The sequence below is a fragment of the Urocitellus parryii genome, chromosome 4 (assembly GCF_045843805.1).
Source record: "Urocitellus parryii isolate mUroPar1 chromosome 4, mUroPar1.hap1, whole genome shotgun sequence".
Taxonomy (NCBI): Eukaryota; Metazoa; Chordata; class Mammalia; order Rodentia; family Sciuridae; genus Urocitellus; species Urocitellus parryii.
In genome coordinates this window covers 142,515,034-142,535,156 of record NC_135534.1, presented here as the reverse complement: position 1 = coordinate 142,535,156, position 20,123 = coordinate 142,515,034, and the positions used below count along the sequence as shown (strand labels likewise).

General features: G+C 38.6%; 1 protein-coding gene across 2 annotated transcripts in view; it reads left to right on the top strand.

The window, feature by feature from the left end:
* Positions 1 to 20,123, top strand: part of Entrep1 (endosomal transmembrane epsin interactor 1) — a 60,960-nt gene that overhangs the window by 2,921 nt on the left and 37,916 nt on the right. For both annotated transcript variants that reach the window (XM_026389256.2, XM_026389258.2), the window contains exon 2: positions 8,523 to 8,579. In XM_026389256.2, coding sequence (XP_026245041.2) covers positions 8,523 to 8,579 — 57 coding nt within the window. The remainder of the gene's footprint in view (positions 1 to 8,522; positions 8,580 to 20,123) is intronic.

Here is a 20,123-nt window from a genome sequence, read left to right as displayed (position 1 = left end):
AGATATAACCAGGAAGTCTTAAGACTGTCCTTCTACTTTTAACATTTCATTATAAAAAATTTAAATCTCATCAAATATAGAAAGAAGAGTATAATGACCATATGTGTCAGCCCCCTAGACCCATTTACCCATCACCAGCTTCAGTTACTGTCAACATCTGGTTGCTTTGTACCCGACACCACTCCCCCTTTTTAAGACTTGCTGAATTATTTCAAGAAGAATTCCAGATATCATAACTGGGAGCCATTATTTCAGTATGTATTTCTGCAAGAAGGGGCTTAACAGCACATTGAAACTGATTTAGAGATAGGTAAACTAAGGTTTTTATGGAAACTGCAAAATTATGATTTGAGGATTGCAGAAATTTAAAAAAAGCTTTATTGAAGTATTATTCAATTGATATGCAATTCATTCATTTAAAGGGTAACATTCAGTGGTTTTCAGTAAGTTTAGAGTTATGTAAGCCAACATCACTACAGTCAGTTTTAGATTTTTTTATTACCTCTAAACATTATTAGCTGTTAACCCTCATTTTTCTTCTGTGTGCCAGTGCTCTATCCAGGTACACACTGGTTAACCTACTTGTCCCTCTAGATTTGTCTGTTCTAGACATTTCATATAAACGAGACTGTACATTATGTGATCTTTTATGATTGACTTCTTCCACTTAGCACATTTTCAAGATTCATATAGGTATGGCATTTATTAGTATTTCCTTTCTGTTTATTGTGAAATGATATTTAATTATATATTTCATTCCATGTTTGTTTATCCATTGGAATTTCTTTCTTTTCCTTTCCTTATTTTACTTTCCCTCCCCCACCCCCTTCTTCCAAGTGCTGGGGTTGGAACCTAGGGCCTTGAGCATGTTAGGTAAGTGCTCCACCACTGACTACGTCCCCAACCCCACTCAGAAGTTCTGTTGACAAATGAAACTAGGTAGTTGAGCTGAAGTGCCAACTTAGGTCTAAGATTACTTCAAACCCACGTAAGAACACACTGAAAGAATATGCTCATATTTCAAGCTTTGAATGAACATTACATACTTTATAGCCTGCTTTATTAGCTAAACTGGCAAATCTTTTGGGTTTAGTAAAAATTTTGGCTATGTGTTTGATACAAAATCAGGTTCTAGGGACAAACCTATTCACTTGGAAATATAGTTTTTTGAACATAGCATAATTCAGAGTTATTTTTTTCTCACTCTGAGCCTGAAACTTTTAGGCTTCCATCATTTGTCTGAACCCTGAGGGGATATTTTACCTATTTAAAATTACATTTAAGAATTAACAAGTCCCAAGCTAGGTGTGGTGGTTCACGCCTGTGATCCCAGTGGCTCGGGAAGCTGAGACAGGAGGATCACGAATTCAAAACCAGCCTTAGCAAATAGCGAGGCACTAAGAAATTCAGTGAGACCCTCCTTGTCTCTAAATAAAATACAAAATAGGGCTGGAATGTGGTTCAGTGGTCAAGTGCCCCTGAGTTCAATCCCTGGTACAAAAAAAAAAGAACTAACAACTCCCAAGCTGGGTTCGGTGGTGCATGCCTGTAATTCCAGTGACTCTGAAGGCTGAAGCAAGAGGATCTCAGGTTTGAGACTAGCCTCAGCAACTTATCGAGGCCCTGTCTCAAAAAAAAAGGACAAGTCTGTAGAGAATCTTTTCTGTAGAAAAGTATACTTGACATTTATATTTTCAGCAACTTGAAGGGAACATTTTTAATGTACTCTTTATTTTTGAGCACTCTGTGATCATTTATTTTCTTCCTGGTATCCTTGGTTAATGACTCGTTATATTATTATTCCTGAAGTTCATGATGCTAAGAGATTAGCCACCATTCAAAACAACTTGAAGTTGGTGGGTGGTAATAGAGGACTCCATGTCTGTGTTCAGGCCTTGCAGTGCTGGCTCTCAATTTGGGGTGTGTTTAGTTAACATCAATTAGATCCTGCTGGGATTATGGGAGATCCAGCCTATCATACTGACTTAGATTTAATTAAGGGATAGAGAGAGTTCATTGGTTTGTCTCTCCTACTTCAGAAAAACAAAATTTCTTACTTTGGTGAAATGTATGATTCTTTGGATATATTTCAGGCAAGCGGTGGAGAATTGGTTATTGTCTTTCGTTTTTCTCTGTTAGCCACCCTAATATCCTTTATCATCTGCATCCATTTATTTCTCTCTGCTTCAAGTCAATGATCTGAATTCTGAAAATGCCTCTCCTAAGTTCATGGTTCTCTGTCAATATTCCACTTTCTTATAAAGGGACAGACTTGGTGAACCTTAAGATAAACCTATTTTCTTTTTAAAAAAATTTTTTTATAGTTGTAATGGACAGAATGCCTTTATTTTGTTTATTAGTATGTGGTGCTGAGGATCAAACCCAGTGCCTCACGCATGCTAGGCAAGCACTGTGCCTCTGAGCTACGGCCCCAGCCCCAAGGTAAACCTATTTTCAAACAAACAAAAAATTGCAGTGACTAAACATAAAAAGCAAAGAGCGGCCCAAGGAAAAAAACTAATGTCAACATTCTGAAGCCTCCTCCAGTTAAAGTATTTTCTATCATACTGATCAAATACTGGTTTAGTGTTTTAAATGTAATTTTGTTGATTTTCTTCAGTCTCTTATTTTACATGACAGCAGAGTCACATATATAAATTTTGTGCCTTGTGTTTGTCATTGAGCTCCTCAGTATCAGTTGCTCATCTGTATACTTGGGTAGGATGGTTTTGCTTCGGGATTGATCCTGTGAGAGTGTAATTAAAGAACACTGCAATGTGGGGCTGGGGTTGTAGCTCAGTGGGAGGGCACTTGCCTGGCATGTGTGAGGCATTGGTTTGATCCTCAGCACCACATATGAATAAGTGAATAAAATAAAGGTATTGTGTTCATCTACATCCCCCCCCCCCAAAAAAAAAGAGCAGATTGCAGTGTGTGTGGCCACCTAACCCTAGCACCAGGCCTGGGACATGCTAGAATCCTATCAATGTTTTAAAAATATCAATGCAGTTCATAATCAAAGTAAAAGGAATAGGCATGTTTTATGCAGGGCGTATTGGTAACGATCATATGTACAGTAGAAATGGCCAGTTGCCCTCTTTATCAATTTTCTTTTTTTTTTTTTTATACATTTTTATTTTTTTATTTTTATTTTTTATTTATTTTTTTTAATCTTTTTTTAAATTTTTTTTTATTATTGGTCTTTCAAAATATTACATAGTTCTTAATACATCATATTACACGGTTTGGTTCAAGTGGGTTATGAACTCCCAATTTTACCCCGTATTGCTGAATCACATCAGTTACCCTTCCATTGATTGACATATTGCCTTTCTAGTGTCTGATGTATTCTGCTGTCTGTCCTATTTTCTATTATCCCCCCTCCCCTCCCCTCCCCTCCCCTTTTCTCTCTCTACCCCTTCTACTGTAAATCATTTCTTCCATTTGTATTATCTTGTCTTACCCCTCCTTTCCACTTATATGTCATTTTGTATAACCCTGGGGATCGCCTTCCATTTCCATGCAATTCCCCTTCTCACTCCCTTTCCCTCCCACCTCTCATCCCTGTTTAATGTAAATCTTCTTCTCAAGCTCTTCGTCCCTACCCTGTCCTTGTTGACTCCCCTTATATCAAAGGAGTCATTTGGTATTTGTTTTTTAGGGATTGGCTAGCTTCACTTAGCATAATCTGCTCTAATGCCATCCATTTCCCTCCAAATTCTATGATTTTGTCATTTTTTAATGCAGAGTAATACTCCATAGTGTATAAATGCCACATTTTTTTTATCCATTCATCTATTGAAGGGCATCTAGGCTGATTCCACAGTCTTGCTATCGTGAATTGAGCTGCTATGAACATCGATGTAGCAGTATCCCTGTAGCATGCTCTTATTAGATCTGGTACAAGACAGGGATGCCCTCTCTCACCACTTCTGTTCTTTATCAATTTTCTTAACGAGTCATTTTACTCAGAAAGGGAAGAACCTCCCCACGCCCCTCAACATACTTTTTCTAGTTGCCAACATAAAGGCTATAGGGCAAGATAGATTTTTGAGAGGTTTGATAAATTATTCTGTGCTTATTTACAAGGTAAACATGGCACATTTACAACATGGCTTTTTTTTTTTTTTTTTAATCTCTATGTTTAGACACAGCAGCTTTTGACAAATGATCCAGAACATTTTTGCCCTAAAGCATGTTAGTGGATTAACAAAGGAAAATAGGGCAGTGGAATTATAAGCTTTTGATGTTAATGATTTGATTTTTAAGCTGGAAAATTAAAACACATTAACCATACGTGGTGGGTGACAGTGATTCCTACTTGGAGTATCTCAGCGGCCCTCTTGGCATTAATCAGAAGAGAAAGAAAGGGTTCTGCTTTTTCTATATGCTACAAGTGGGTTGCAAGTGAATTTAAAAAATTTAAGAAGCTTCATTATAATAATATAGAGATAGTGTGGTGTTGGAAAATAGGTTCTTGCTTGTTCATTCAGGGCAAGTTGCATCTCGTGCTGGGTGTGAAGAATGTTGATGGAGTTGCTTCTTGCTGCTGGTACACCCTTTCAGGAAGCACAGAGGGTGAATGTGTGTTAGATTTACATGGTCATTTTTGAGCAAGCTCAGCTCGTATTTCTGGTCTCCATTCATTCATTCATTCATTCATTCATTCATTCATTCATTCATCCATTGACTTTTGCCATCTCTCACTGAGTTCCTTCTAGGGTACTGTAGCAGTACTTGAGTGAGGACACAAGTCCAAGCCCTCAGGAAACACACAGTTGAACAAGTAGTAGCATTGTGGGGCATTGGGAACCATGAAAACCCATTGCTAAGGGAACTTCTTGACTCCCCTCTGGTGGAGCTCCAGTTACTGCTGCCACCAAGAAGGTAGAGACACAGAGTACTCTGCCTCTTTTTTTTCCTTCCCCAATACTTCCTCATTTGCTTCCCCAACACTTCCATCCTTCCTTTAGATGGAACGGGAGCATCTATTCCCTAAGTCTCCACTCTTAAAAGATCTATCCCCAGCACTTGTTACTGCTACTGTTCCAGAAGCTTCTCACCATCCAACTCTTACTTCCTCTGACTACCCTTGCCCCCCTACCCCACCACTCACAGGGACTTGTTGGATTTGAAAAGCAAGAGGGAATGGGTAAATGTGTGTTTGCTGCAGAGGTCAGGACTAAGAAGGAGGCATCTGCAGCTCCTTCCTGGGACTGTAATGCAGTCTCCTAAAGCACCTTCTAAAGAAGGGTGGCTTGCACAGATCCTGCTGGGATTCAGCCATTCAGGTAGAAATGATATCTTTCAATAGTTAATCTTCCAATCCATGAACTTGATACATGCCTTATTTGGGGCTTCATCTAATATTGCTCTACAAGGTTTATATTTCTCCTCCCCAAGGTCTTAAGTATCTTTGTCAAATCTATTTTGAGATTATTGCTATTTCTTATCTATCATTTACATTTTGAACATTTTTTAAATATTTATTTTTTAGTTGTACACAATACTTTTATTTTGTTTATTTATTTTTATGTGGTATTGAGGATAGAACCCAGGGCCTCGTGCATGCTAGGTGAGCGCTCTACCGCTGAGCCACGACCCCAGCCTGTGAACATATTTTTAAAGTACATTTTCTATGGTTTGTTGCTAGTGTATGTTAACAAAATACCACCCCAAAGGAAGAAATAAAGATAGCATAGGCTTTTTGTTTTTTGGTTTTGATCTTAGAACACTTCATTCAAAATGACACTTGTATGAATAACATAAAGAACCAATCAAATATAAATTAATAGAGGAGTAAAAGGAAGTCTAGCAAAGGAAGGAGAATGGAAGTGGGGTGGGAGGACAGAAGGGTAAAGGGAGGAGGGGAGGATAATGAACTGAAATCCATTTCCACGCATGTTTGAATTTGTTGGGATGAGCCTAATTACTATGTATAACTATAAAGCTCTAATAAAAATAAAAATAAAAATAAAATAGGCCTTTTGGGCTGGGGATGCAGTTCAGTGGTAAAGCACTTGACTAGCATGCATATCATGGGATATCTGTTATGATTTATTATAATAAAAAATACAAATAACAACTAACAACTCCATTCTTGAGACTTTATCCAACAGAAATGAAAGGACTCATATTTAAAGATACATATTCTTTAATATTTACTACAGCATCGTTTGGTAGGACCAAAAACTGGAAATGAGAGTGAATGTCCACAAGTATGGAAATGATAGAATATGTTAGGTCCAGCCACACAGTGGATATTGTATAGCCATTAAACTGAAATGAATCATAGCTATTCCAGTGGAATGAATAGATTTACATGGAGTTGAGAGAGAAAAAAGAGCAGGGAAAGTATATCTTTTATAGACCATTTTTATAAAAATCACATACCTGCACATATGTATACAAATACATATACCTGTGTGTATAGTGATAGGAATTGAGATAGAAATCTATCATGCGTGAAACATGTAAACAGACTAGATTAGCATGAAGGAGTGGGATGAGGTGGCTGGGAGGAGGTGGAAAGTGTAGCTTAGTCATGTCACTGTTGTATGGACTTTTGTGGTCTGAGCTGGACATGTTACTTTAATAATATGGTTTTAATGGAAAATATAATGTTTGAAGGGCTAGAGTTATGGCTCAGTGGTAGGGTGCTTGCCTAGGATGGGTGAGGACCTGGGTTCGATCCTCAGCACCACATAAGAACATATAAACAACAACAAACAAAATAAAATAAAGGCTAAATTCTTTAAAAAAACATAATGTTTGAAAGCTGAACCACAGGGTCTGTAATAGGGGAGACCAGTGACATGAATAGCAAACACTGATGGATAGATAATTCACAGCACAGTTATATTTTACTATAGTGGGCTGGCCAGTTTTCAGTTATATTTTCACAAAAACTAATTTCTCAGGAAACCGGAGTTAGGGGCAGAGAAGGGCCATGACTTGGTCAAAGTCATAGCATTAACTCTTTGGAAGCTAAGTGGGAGCTTGGAGCCATGGGTCTCCTGGATTGCAGTTCTGATTTGTAAAGTAGATGTTACCCCCGCATTCGGGTGAGTCACAAGCCATCGGCATCTCTAGGCTTACATGGCCGAGGGAAGGCAATATCCTGTTGGATTTAAGGGGATTGGAAGGATATAGTGCTTGCTGGGCAGGCAGATATTGAAATATGGATGGAATACAGAGAAATTGCTGCCTGCCTACGTACCCGTATGTGGGTTTTGGTCTTTGTTGTCAGTGGGCAGACTTGTCTTCTGCTGGTTTGGTGATGCAGATTGGTTCACTCTGAGCTTGTGAAAATGGGGCAGTTTCAAACGGGCCTGTATGCTCTCAGTTTGCAGTGACATTGTAAAATCCTTATTGATTTGTAGTTAATAAAGAGTAATTGTAACTGGTGCATTTGAGGGATTTTGGCAAGTAAAACGTACACATGATGGAAAGCCCCTGTAACTGCAAATGCAGATTATTTCACAAAGGTAAGTGTGCTCAAGTGGCATCAAAGTGTCCCTGGTCTGAATAACTAACTACCTTGTTTATTCTTTCCCTGTGGATTAGTGAACTGTGTTATCCAGAAGGCCAACCTGGGTTTCCAGTTTATGCTTTGGCAACATGCTTGTTCCATATGGATAATCTTAGCTTGTTTATTAGAATATCATTTTGCAACATGAAATCTTTCTCGCTGAATGCATTTCTTCTTGTTTGTGGAATAAATGCTGAGGAACATCATTAGTTGTTAATCATGTGACATGTACTGTGCTTGGAGGTAGGGATTCAGAGGTAAGACTGGAGTTCATAGTAGACGATACACAGAGATGCACCCTAAAATTATTACAGCAGAGAGTTTTTTGAAGAAGAAAAGTTTAGTGCAGAGGGGGTGGTGAGAGCAGTGAAGGCTTTTCAGAGGAGGTGACTTAATTGGGATTTTGTAGGATGGGTAAGAGTTTTCAGGCAGCTAAGAGGGTCGTTTGAAGGAGAGGGCACTGCAGCAAGAGAAAGAAACACATTGCCCAGGAATATCTAGAGCGTGGCTGGTGCAAGGGAGGGCAGGTGTGTGGTGGAGATGAAGGGGTAATTGGAAACCAGACTTGAGGCTTCTACCATTGTGAAGAGTTGGCCTGTCCCTAATGAAGGGAGGTGGCCAGATATGTACCTTATTAGGCTGACTCTGGCAGCAGATTGGGCACTACTGGAAGTGGGGAGCTTGATTGGAAATACTGATTGATTCCTTCAGTGACCAAAAGGAGATAATTTTTATCTGTGTGTTCTTAATTGACATTAAGGAAAAACACACACAGTCAATAAAAATGCTTTGCGGGCTTGGAAGTGATAGGTAGTCTGGAGTGGTTGACCAGGATTCACAAAATCAGTGGGAGCATTAAATGTTTGATTTAGAATGCTTTGAAATTTCAGTACTTAAAAACGAAAACAAAAATGTATTACTTTTGAGTTTGGGGATGATTCTATTGGCATTGGTCCATTTTGTAGGCTGATGAGGCTGTTTATCCTTGCAGGTGATACTCTCTGGAATCATCGGATTAACAACTTGGAAAAGGCCTATGATACTCCTGGTATGTGCAGATATTATAACTCTTTATCCTTTATAAAGTGTGCTGGCATGAAGTCTGTTTATTGCCGCTTCAGCTTCCCTGTCCATTAGGAAAAGTAAGTTAACAATGCACAATATTAGAAGTCAGATATTCTTAGAAAAATAAAGATGATACTCTTGCTGGTTTCCTGACTCACATTAAGCTTCTCACACACCCAGTGCTGTGCGTGTGTTCCTAGTTCCAGGATTAAAGCTCCTTCTAAACACATAATTATTTAAAAGACCTGTTTACTGTAGACAGTTTTAAACAGACACACAAGGGAAGGAACAATGTCATGAACTCTCTGTAGCCATCGCCCAGTTTCAGAAATTATTTTCTTGTGGCCAGTCTTGCTGAGCTACACTCTCAACCATTCCCCCACCTGACACATTCTTTTTTTCTCCTTTGTTCTTTTGAAGAAAATCTCATCCCTTAATCATGAATATATGACTTTTTGTTGTTGGAATGTCCTTGTTGGACAGCCTCAGAATTTTGTGGCTTAGATTTGCTGTACTGTCTCTCTAGCACATAAATATTATATTTTCTTGGTAATAGAGACATATACTGTGACCATCATTTTGTTGTTACTGAACTAAAATTGGTATTACAAAATGAACCATTTTAAAGGGGCATTTAGGACATTTTCAATATTCATGCCTTGCTTTTATTTGCTCTACCACTTTGATTCAGAGAATACTGTAAAAAATAGACAATGGCCACTGGAATTTATCTAACTTTCAAGATAAAATAAAGGTAAATAAAATGAAATATTCAAAATAAAATATTCAGTTTGAATGAAGACTACTTAAAAATCATTTTTCTGTGTATCATCTTTTCTTTTTATCTTTCTCTTATTCATCTCAAAATGGGGTTAAATTATTTCCTAAATGTTATTTTCAATTGTGTATATATATTTAATAGTTTACCTTAAATAGACCATGTATTGCTAGGCAATAGGTAATAAACAAAACCACTTAAATTCTTAAATGCAACAGAAGCACCTCGAAGAATCTGTACATGTCCCGACTCATGGATCTCAATTCTGTGCTGATGGTCTTGAAATACAAAGTTATATGTTTTCAGCTCCACAAGGTGACACAGGCAACATTACAGCTCCATCAATTATTGCCTTTAGTGAAAGTCAAATACATTAGTATTTGAAAGAAATGAATTGCCAGTGTAGCATTTTAGTATGTTGGGTAGCAGCACAGAAGAAATCAGAGCTTTGGGTGAACTTCACAAATCAGAACTTTTGGGTGAACCTCTGTGTGAGCGACCCAGGTGTGTTTCGCCACAATTGTCCACAACTGTAGTCTCCACAGAAAAAAATTTGGAGGGTGTTCAGTGTTTTTATTAATATTTGCCTATAGACTCACCTTTGCACTCTTGGGTCAATATTAAGATGCTTAAATACTCAAATTGAGTTAAAATAAGAAAATCTCTCCTGATATCTGTGCTTCGAAAATTCCAAGTGATAAAGAGAACATGAGCCCATGAACATGAGCTCTGGATAGATGTTAAGAAAGTCCACATTTAAAGACATTTATTTCTTTATATTGTTTTCTTTTGGAAAGGTGCCTTATAGATTTATGATGTGAACTTAAGCAAAATAATTCTAATAAAAATGTATCCTTCTTAACTTCCTTTGTTTATTTCTCATCTGTGTTGAAAAGAATGTGTGCTTTTACAGGGTGTGGAGGTACACATCTATAATCCCAGAGGCTCAGGAGGCTGAGGCAGGAGGATGGAAAGTTCAAAGCCAGCCTCAGCAATTTAGCGAGGCCCTTAGCATTTTAGCAAGACTCCGTCTCTAAATAAAATATAAAAAAGGATGGGGATGTGACTCAGTGGTTAAGCACCCCTGGATTCAATCCCTGATTTTTTTTTTAAAAAAGTCTATTTTATCACAAAGTTGTAGTCAGTGTGTAATACTATATTGTGCTTTTAATATTAAATTAATTAGGCTAATATCAGTTAATACTATGTTTCCATGTATGAAGAATCTACATGCTTATCATTTAAAATTGCTAAACAATTTTCTATTATACTTCTGTATCATCAGTTACTATTGTATTGTTGGACATTTGAGCTTTATATTTTTGTTGTGATGAATTATTTATTTATTGGTACTGGGGATTGAAACCCAGGAGTGCTTTGCCACTGAGTCACATCCCCAGCCCTTTTTATTTTTTATTTTGAGACAGGGTCTAGGTGGTTTAGGGCCTCACTTAGTCGCTGAGGCTGACCTTGAACTTGTCCTGAGTCGCCGGGATTACAGGTGTGCACCACTGTGCCCAACTGAATCACATATTTATTAGAAGATGACATAGAGATGGTTAAAATGTTAATCAGTGTCCCTTTATGAAGAAGAGAAATCAATTTTTAGGAGTTGTACTAGGAAAAACTTTCTTGAGTTTAACAATAGATCATTTGAGCCTTAGTTGACAGCATACACAAAAAATTCTCAGTTCACATGAGTAGTATACCATTATAATCTGTGCAAAATGCTTTTGTTTTGTCAAAAAATGAAAAAACATTGTGATAAAATAAAAGAAACTGAATGTGCCTGTCAGATGCTCCTAGTTCATCCCTCTGAGAGGTATATGACTCTTGTGTGAATCCCTAGCCTTTCCTAAGTCTAGTTTTCTTGTTTGCAGAGGGGACAATTTAGTGGTACTAAGGGTGGCTCTACCATACCCTTCCCTTGCTAGATGTTTACTCTTTCCTTCCTTTCTTTACTTCTTTGTTGCCCAGCTTCCTCTCCTTCAGCTTCCTGAATTTAGGGAATGTGCCAGTGGCTGCATTTTGGTGGGAGGCCATGTGTTCTGCAGACCTGGGCTTGGCCAGTAAGGGCTCTAGCCACCATCTCCTTCATTTCCCATGCCTCATGCGGCTTGCTAAAGATGCTTTCTGCTTTGGGACCTTCTTCCCCTGGCTGGATGCTTGGCTGACTCCTTCTCTTATGGCTTTCAGCTTAATACTCACTACCTAAGAGTGGCCTTCATTGATCCCCCTGGTGATTCCTCAACCCAGGAACTGAATTTTTTATTATCCCAGCTCTGGACCTATTGGCTCCTCAGTGTGACTAGCTTCTGTACTTAACTGTTTATTATGTGTTGTTTGTCTCCCCTAACCATGATCGATGAGGACAGGGGTCTTTTTTCACCTTCTATCTCTAGAGCCAATATGCTCAATGCACACTCATTGTTGACGGTGGAGTTAATTTGGCAGCCAATAAGATATTTAGGTTCTGGTGAGTTCTCTTTTACTTTTGTCTTAAAATTTTCTCACTGGCTTTTATTCTTTAAAACTTTGTATTTGTAGCTGGGTGCGGTGTAATCCCAGCAGCTTGGGAGTCTGAAACAGGAGAATCATGAGTTCAAAGCCACCTCAGCAATGGTGAGGCGCTAAGCAGCTCAGTGCAACCCTGTCTCCAAATAAAATATAAAACTGGGCTGGGGATGTGGCTCAGTGGTCGAGTTCCCCTGAGTTCAATCCCTGGTATCTCCCCACTCACCAAAAAATAAATAAATAAATGAAAATTGAAAAACTTTGTATTTGCTCCTTTTAACTTCAGGATTGTTGGAATGTTTTTTTGGGGGGTGCGGTTGGGAGGGGCAAAGTTGGATCACACCAAGGCTCTTTGAGAGGTACACTGTCCTCATTTTGAGCCCTCAGAAACATGAGCATTCCCCTTTGAGAAGTACTCTCTCATGGGCTCCCTCTGTGATTGATGGAGCGATTACATCAGGATTTTTGCTGGTTTGAACAAAGCAGTTTGACCTAGTTCCTTTGGACTCGACCTTTCATGGAAACTCAGAACTGGAAACTTCATTCATTGAGTTCTCTTCCTTGTTTGGATAAATGCTTTTATGTTAGAACAAAAACAATAGTATTGGAATAGAGTTTGTAAATATTTGTAACTATGAATAGGATTAAGCTAGGAGTGTATGCATTTGTGCATAGCTGCGAGTCTAGTATTCTAGGTTGTGTATTTTCCATAAAGATTTACCATTTTCCACTTTTAAAAAATGTTCTTATTTCTTCTAGGCATTATTCCTTTTTCATTCCAATGAAATGTTTTATAAGTATTTAGAAATCATAGACTCAGATCTGGAAATGACCTCAAAGATTGTCTTGTCTACGCACCTCAGTGAAAAATTGAAATTGTCTTAATGAGGTGTTTTTCTTTGGTGGTACATTTAGTAAAAATTGCCACTGTGAAAGTCTGGCCAGATCTCTGCCTATAATTTTGGTTGCTTATGAAGTGGTAATTTGAGGTATTGTTGTTTTTCTTGTCAGTTTGGAGCAGATGGGGTAAATAAAACCTTAAAACTGGTAAAGGGACAGCTCTGTTCTTTAGCATCAAAAAATGAAAGTTCTTCCCTAGTTGATTTCCCTGGGTAATATGTGGTTTATTTTGAACTGTGGGTCTCACTGACTTGTACCCCAGACCAAGGACAGAAGAGGGTAATTGCATTGGCTGTTTTTAAAAGTATCTTTTGGTATCTCTCCTAACTTCAAGATCACAACATTTAGGATAAAACCTCATTATCCAAAGAGATTAAAAAAATGGCTTAGGGTATTTATTTTTCTTCCTTATTTAGTCCAGGTAAGCTAGGCTGACAATGTAGCTTTCCCAAAAGTCACTTGGGGACCCAGATGTTTTTCCTCTTATTGTGTCTTAGAGGGAGAGTCATGGGATACCTAGGCACTTTGTCCAAAAAGATAGAGCAATTGCCCTTACCATTTAGCCAGAAATAGTTATAGTTTGGCTATGCTGCAAAATAGATGGTGGTCTTTTCTTTCCAATGATACAAAGAACTGTAGAGGTCATAAATTTCATGTGCAATTGAGGAATCCATGTATTTATAAAATGTGCTCAGAAATTCTTTGGCCTTATGCAGTCTAGTTCTTTCAAGGACGTTTCATGGCTGTCAATAATTTGGAATGATCCCTTATTTCAATAGTTCATGAAATCTGATTTTTAATGCTTGTATATTACCACTAATTATCAAGTGACCTTAGGAAATCTCTTGATTTCTGTGTCTATAAAATGAGTGGCTTAGAGCACAATAGTTTGTCGTTCCAACTTTCATATTATAGATTTCCTTATCCTCTTTAGTAACCTTCATGGAATTTTAGTTTCAGCTGGGCATTTCAACAGGCCATTGTAAGTTCTCTGTGTGTAATCTCAAGAGTGTGTTGTTTCATTCTGTTTTTTTTTTTAAGGCATAAAGATGGATAGCTGTTTTTTGTTTTTTTCTTTAGAATGGTTAACAGTACATTATTACATGTGTATAATGCCCAGGTTCTTTCATAAACTCCTTCTCATGGGATTTGTATGGTAGGTATTATTCCTGTTTTATAGATAAGGGATCAGTAGCTCAGGAATTAACTGGCTGGTCCAGTTCACAATCAGATGAACTATTATTAGAAAGCACTCTGGGGTTTTGGTCTTATTCCAGTGCTTCCCCAGAGCATTGTACCATTTTACCACCTCCTTTCATTAGCAAACTGGTAGACCTTGCTCGGTCTGACAATGGCTTATTTTGAGTGGGACATGTAAGTGAAATAAATTATTTTCATATTTATGACCATCTAGTTCTTTTTCACGATCCAAACTGGCCAAAGTTTTGGAAACTTTATCCTTCATTCAAAAGAGCCAGAGGCACAAATAACTTAAGACGGTACAAGTGGTCCAGTTTTGTGTCTCAGTCCTGGCATCTTCAAAGGGCGAATGGCCAAGAAAATGAACTAATTCCTTAATGTGTTCAATGAGAATACACCCAACCCTCAGGGATGTACTGGGGAACAAAAGACAGCTTTCAACGCATGTTGAAACTATGAAATGTAAAATGGGGTCTAACGCCAGGCAAGCACGTTATGAATTACTTTTATCATTCTTTGAGAAAACCCCCAAGAGGAGATCCAGTCTCTTGCTCTGTTGTGTCACTGAGTAACCAGTGGCAGCAGAATGTGCATTTAGGCATTGTGAAGGCACCCTGGGCTGCTTAGTGTAACCTAGTCTCTTGACAACAGAGCTTTCATTTCTCTTCTCTGATTACTTCTGAAACTTGCATTGGGTAAGAATCTGGGTTTCTCAGAAATGGAAAGCACTCTTGGGTGGTCCATCTCCTGGCATAATCCAGGCCCATGCAGGACCTTATTATGCAAAGTTGCCTAAGCCAACAAGGGTATGTTTTAATGAGCAGGTTGAGTTTGGTAGTAACAGTAATTGCTAAAACTTAGAAATAACCTTCTGCCAAGTTACTTGTTATAGTGAAAGCCAGCCCCAGAGCAGATTCTTTTATACATACAAATTCTTATTAGCCACCAGACCCCTCCCCCCCTCAAATTGTTCATTCCCTTCTTTCTGAGGCTGAAAGGATAGAAAGCTAAGATTTGAATCATGCCCATGGAACAGTGTGTGGACAATGTTTTTGCATCTACCTGTCTTAAATCACTATGATTGATTTCCCAAAAGCCTGTCACTCAAGCAAAACTAAAACTTCTTAGACCTACTTCAGTAAGGAAAAAAATCTCTTTATCAGTGGTTCCCAGAAAGCAGGAGTCAAAGAGAGGATGTTTATAGGGGTTTAGGACGCTGGCTGGGTGATTTTAAGGTGAGTCTGGCAATATAGGCACCTGGTTGAGATCAACAGAGGAGACTGGGAATTTGGCAAGAGAATGGTCAAGAAGTAGAGCCTGATGCATGAAGTTGATAACTTTGTTAGTTGATATATGGTTTTACTCTTGAGGAGCCAGTATTTCCTGGAGCAAGTAGCTAAATTGGTTTTTGTTTGTTCTCAGTATTTTTAAAGATAACACCATGAAAGTGTGGCCTGTCCCAGAATCAAATCAAGTAACTCATTGTGTTAGTTAGGCTTGCAATGCTGTGACCAGAATGCCCCCCACCCCCCGCAAAAAAAAAAAAAAAAAAAAAAAAACACCAAAAAACAAAAAAACTTAGAGGAGGCAAAGGTTAGTTTGGCTCATGGTTCCAGAGATTTAGTTCATGGTCAGCTGAGTCCATTGTTCTGGGCCCAAGGTGAGGCAGCACATCATGGTGGAAGGATGTGGTGGAGAAGGGCTTCTGCTGCTCCATCCATGGCAGTCTGGAAGCAGAGGGAGGGAAGGGGGAAGGGATGCAGGGAAGATGCACCCTTCTAAGGGTACACCCTCAGTAACCCCCCTCCTCCAGTCACACCAAGAATTCCAAAAAGAGTTGCCTGGTAGAGATCCTTAGTGAGAGAAAAGAATGATTTCTAAATGGACAACCTGAATTAGTAGGTATTCAGCCCACTGCTGGAGGGAAAGACCCTGATTTGTCCTGGGTCCCCTAGTGAGCAGTGTAACTTGGGGTATAATTCACCTCTGCAATAATGTATGCAAACATATATGTGTTATATACATGACATAAAAATCTTTTATCTACCTATATTTCAAACACACCACTATGACATTTTATGAATTAGTAAATGCTTTTTATTTTATCTTATTTATTTTGGGTATTACAGATTGAACCCACTGAGCTACATTCCCAGCCTTTTTTATTTTTTCATTTTCAGACAGGGTCTCGTTGAATTGCTTAGTGCCTTGCTTTTGCTGAGGCTGGGTTTGAACTTTCGATCTTCCTGCCTCAGCCTCCTGAACCACTGGGATTACAGGTGTACACCACTCTGCCCAGCCGTAAATGACTTTTAAAAGTGAAAAAAAATTTTTTTAAACAAAGGAAGAGCTCATTAACCTTCTTACTCTATTAAAATTAAAAATTAGACCTCTAAAATATTTCTTTTAGCACTGAAAGTTTATACACTCCCTGGAGTTAGCCATTTTATACTCTTTCTGGTTTTAGTAGGCCTGAGGGTGGTCCCATCTTGCCCAAAGTGGGGTACTTGTCACACTTATGCTAAGCTACCTTCCCTCCTCTCCCACTGCCTAAAAAATATCTTTATTTTCCCTATTCACGAGTTTATAATTTTAAATGCTATTATAAGCTTCTATTTCTTAGTTCTTCAATTTTGGATATCATCTTTTGACTCTGTCTTTTAGAAGATGAAGAAATCAGCACTTTCCTCTACTTATTTTCTCATTCCACCTCCTAATTTTTGATAGTAACACCACTACCTTTATACTTGTCAGTGCTTTCACATTTGTATTTTGCTCTTAAACTATACTGTACCGTTCATACTTGCCTATGTATAGTTTCTCAAATAACAAAAACAAGTAATGGCACTTATAGAATGTTTGTTATATGAATGTTATTGTATTAGGATGTTAGCACTGGATTCTTTATTTCAGGTTCACCCGAGGCCTTGAGCCGAGCTGCAGTGGCTCCCGGGTTCCAGCGTGTGTGTTAGACTATTGAGCACTGGAGAACCTGACACCCGTGGTGTTGACTGGCTTGGTGTCAGGCACATGCTTAGGGGATGGAAAAGGCTGGTGTAGTGTCCTGTGGCCTCAGAGGTAAAGACTGCAGTTGGAAAGTAACTGGACACTGATTGACCAAGCCCAGGGTACATGCTTCCAACTGGTCCAAGGACCCTGTAAGAGAGAACAGGATGGGGTGAGCTTGCATCCTGCCCAGGGGTCAGGCGACCTCAGCAGGAGAAGGCTGGGCCAGACATCCAAGTCAAGCAGTAACTGTCTCTGAGGAGCCAGTGGGAAAACCATTGAGGACAGTCCCCTGTACACTCTTGTCAGGATCAGACCTTAATAGTCAGGTGACTAGTAGTCATACATTCACAGTTGCAGCCCTGGCCTCCCCATTACTCTCTCCCATCCAAATGTCAGAACTGTCGTTAGCAGGGCTGCAGGATAAGTAGACACAAAAATAGGGAAGTAGAGAAGGATTGAGTCCCTTCGTGCCTTTCCCTCTGCAGGTTGCTGCCTGCCTGATGCCGGGATGGGAAGAGAAAGTTCAAATAAAGTTCCAGATTTTGATGGGGGCACAGATCTGGACATTTTCATTATTGACTTTTAATGGTGACTTCAAGTGATTGGAGGACTGTTTTGTCTCTTATATTGACCAGAGGAATCAAGGCCCTGGCCTCAAATTTTATCATAAAGGATCAGGAATAACCAGAGCTACAAAGCAGCTTTGAACTACCTTGGGGAAAAGAGCAAGGTGCTTTTCTGTTGCCCCCGTGACTCCCACTGGTTTAAGGGACTAGTTATTTACTGCCACACCAGGAAGAATGATTAATTCTAAAGAAAGGAAAATGTAATCCTACGTCAAAGGAGGGCTATTTTAAGCTGCCAAGTCACCCGCCTTGTTCTTTCTCATTCTCTGTGATTTGCTTGGCCATCATCACATTTTCGTTTGCTTCATTTTTGAACCATATATCAGTCAGCTTTCTGACACTGTGACAAAAGACCTGAAAAACTAAACAGAGAGGAGGGAAGACTTATTTTGGCTCACAGTTTCAGAGGTTTCAGTCTATTGGTCCTAATTATGGTTCCATTGTTCATGGGCCTGTGTTGAGACTGAGCATCATGGCTGGAAGCACGTGGTGGAGGAAGGCTGCTTATTTCATGGTGTCCAGGAATTAGAGAAAAGGTCCAGGGACAGAAGACACCCCTTGAAGGTACGCACACACCTTCTCCCCCTGTGACCTGCCTCTTGTAACCAGGCCCTACCTCCTAGTTTCCATTACCTCCCAATGGCACTGACAGATGGGGAGATGCTGAGTTTTGAACATATGAGTATTTGAGGACATTCCAGATCCAAACTATGACAGCCCATAACTTTGATGTATAGTTCCATATTTTTCATGGAGGTTTTCAATGATCCTTTTCTTTTTCTTTCTTTTTTTTGTGGAAAAAGGTCATTTAGCTGCCTTTTAAAAAAGCTTAACTAAGCTATAGTTGACATAGCATAAAATTCACCCATTTGAAACACACAACTCAATGATGTTTAGTATATTCATAGGTAAGAGCAAATGTCACCATCAATTAAGGATCATTTCATCACTCTCCCCAAAGCCCTGTCCCCATTAGTAGTCACCTCCCACTTCCACAAAATATGCCCTGGGAAGACACTAATGTACTTTCTGCCTTTATATAGATTTGACTATTCTGGATATTTCAGATAAATGAGATTATTTGATATGTGATCCTTGTGACTGGCTTCCTTCACTTAGCATGTTTTTTAGCATAGTCTTTGAAAGGTTCATCCATGTTGTAGCATAATATCTGTACTTGTTCTTTTTATTGCTGAATAATATTCCACTGAAGGAAATACCATATTTTCTTTATCTATCCATCAGTTGACAGCATCTCCACTTTTAGATATTATGAAAAATGCTGCTATGAACATTAGTGTATCAGTTTTCTTATTGGACATGTTTTCATTTTTCTTGGGTATGTGCCTACAAGTGGAATTGCTGAGTCATGTAGTAACTGCATGTGTAACATTTGAGAAACTGATAAATTGTTTACAAAGTGATCACATCATTTTACTTTCCCACCCGCAGTGTATGGAAGTTCTCATTTGACCAGTTTTTGCAAACATTTACCGTCTGTGGTTTTGATTACAGCCATTCTTTTGGGTATAAAGTCATATCTCATGGTTTTGATTCCATATTGAGCATCTTTTCGTGTGTTTAATTGGCTTTGGAGAAATGTCCCTGTTCAGATTCCTTGCCTGTTTTAAAATCGAAGTATCTTTTTATTACAAGTCCCTCATCAGATATGTGATTTGCAAATAAAATTTTCCCATTCTGTGGGTTGTCTTTTCACTTTCTTGATGGTAACCTTTCCAGTACAAAGGGCAACTATTGGGGATGGAATTAGAACAAATTGTATTCTCTGTATGATTATGTCAGAATGAACCCCAATGTTATGTATAACTATAATGCACCAAGGCAATAGATATTTAGAAAACAAAAGTTTCTAATTTTAATGAAGTTCAGTTTATCCACTTCTAATTTTGTTGCTTGTACTGTCATATGTAAGAAGCCTTTGTATAAAACTAAGGTCATGAAGATGTAGTCCTATATTTTTTTTTCTGAGAGTTTTGTTGTTTTAGTGCTTATTCTTAGTCTGCGATCCATTTTGAGATAATTTTTTGCATATGATATGAATAATATAAATTCATTCTTTTCCGTTTCGGTTTTCAGATAGCCCAGCACCATTTACTAAAAAGATTCTTCTTTCTTCATTTAATTATGTTGGCACCTTTGTTGACAAGCTGTTGACTAAGTGTGAGTTTCTCAAGCACACTCTTTCTGCTAGTTGTGCACTTCCTCCTTTCCACATTGTTTTGCTGAGATCACTAACTTCCTGTCCTGGTTCATACTTACTTGTTTTCCAGGTCTGTTACACAGATGTCACTACAGCATATCTTTTCATTGTATTCTTGAATTAAGTCCTTTTTAAAAAAATCTTGTGCATTATTTTTCCTTGAATTCCCTTTTCATTTTTCCAGGGAATGTTCTCAAATAACAAATTTCAGGGGGTATTGAGGGAAAGGGACCTTGGACATCTTGATGTACCTTTGTTTCTGTCCTCCACTTGAATGAT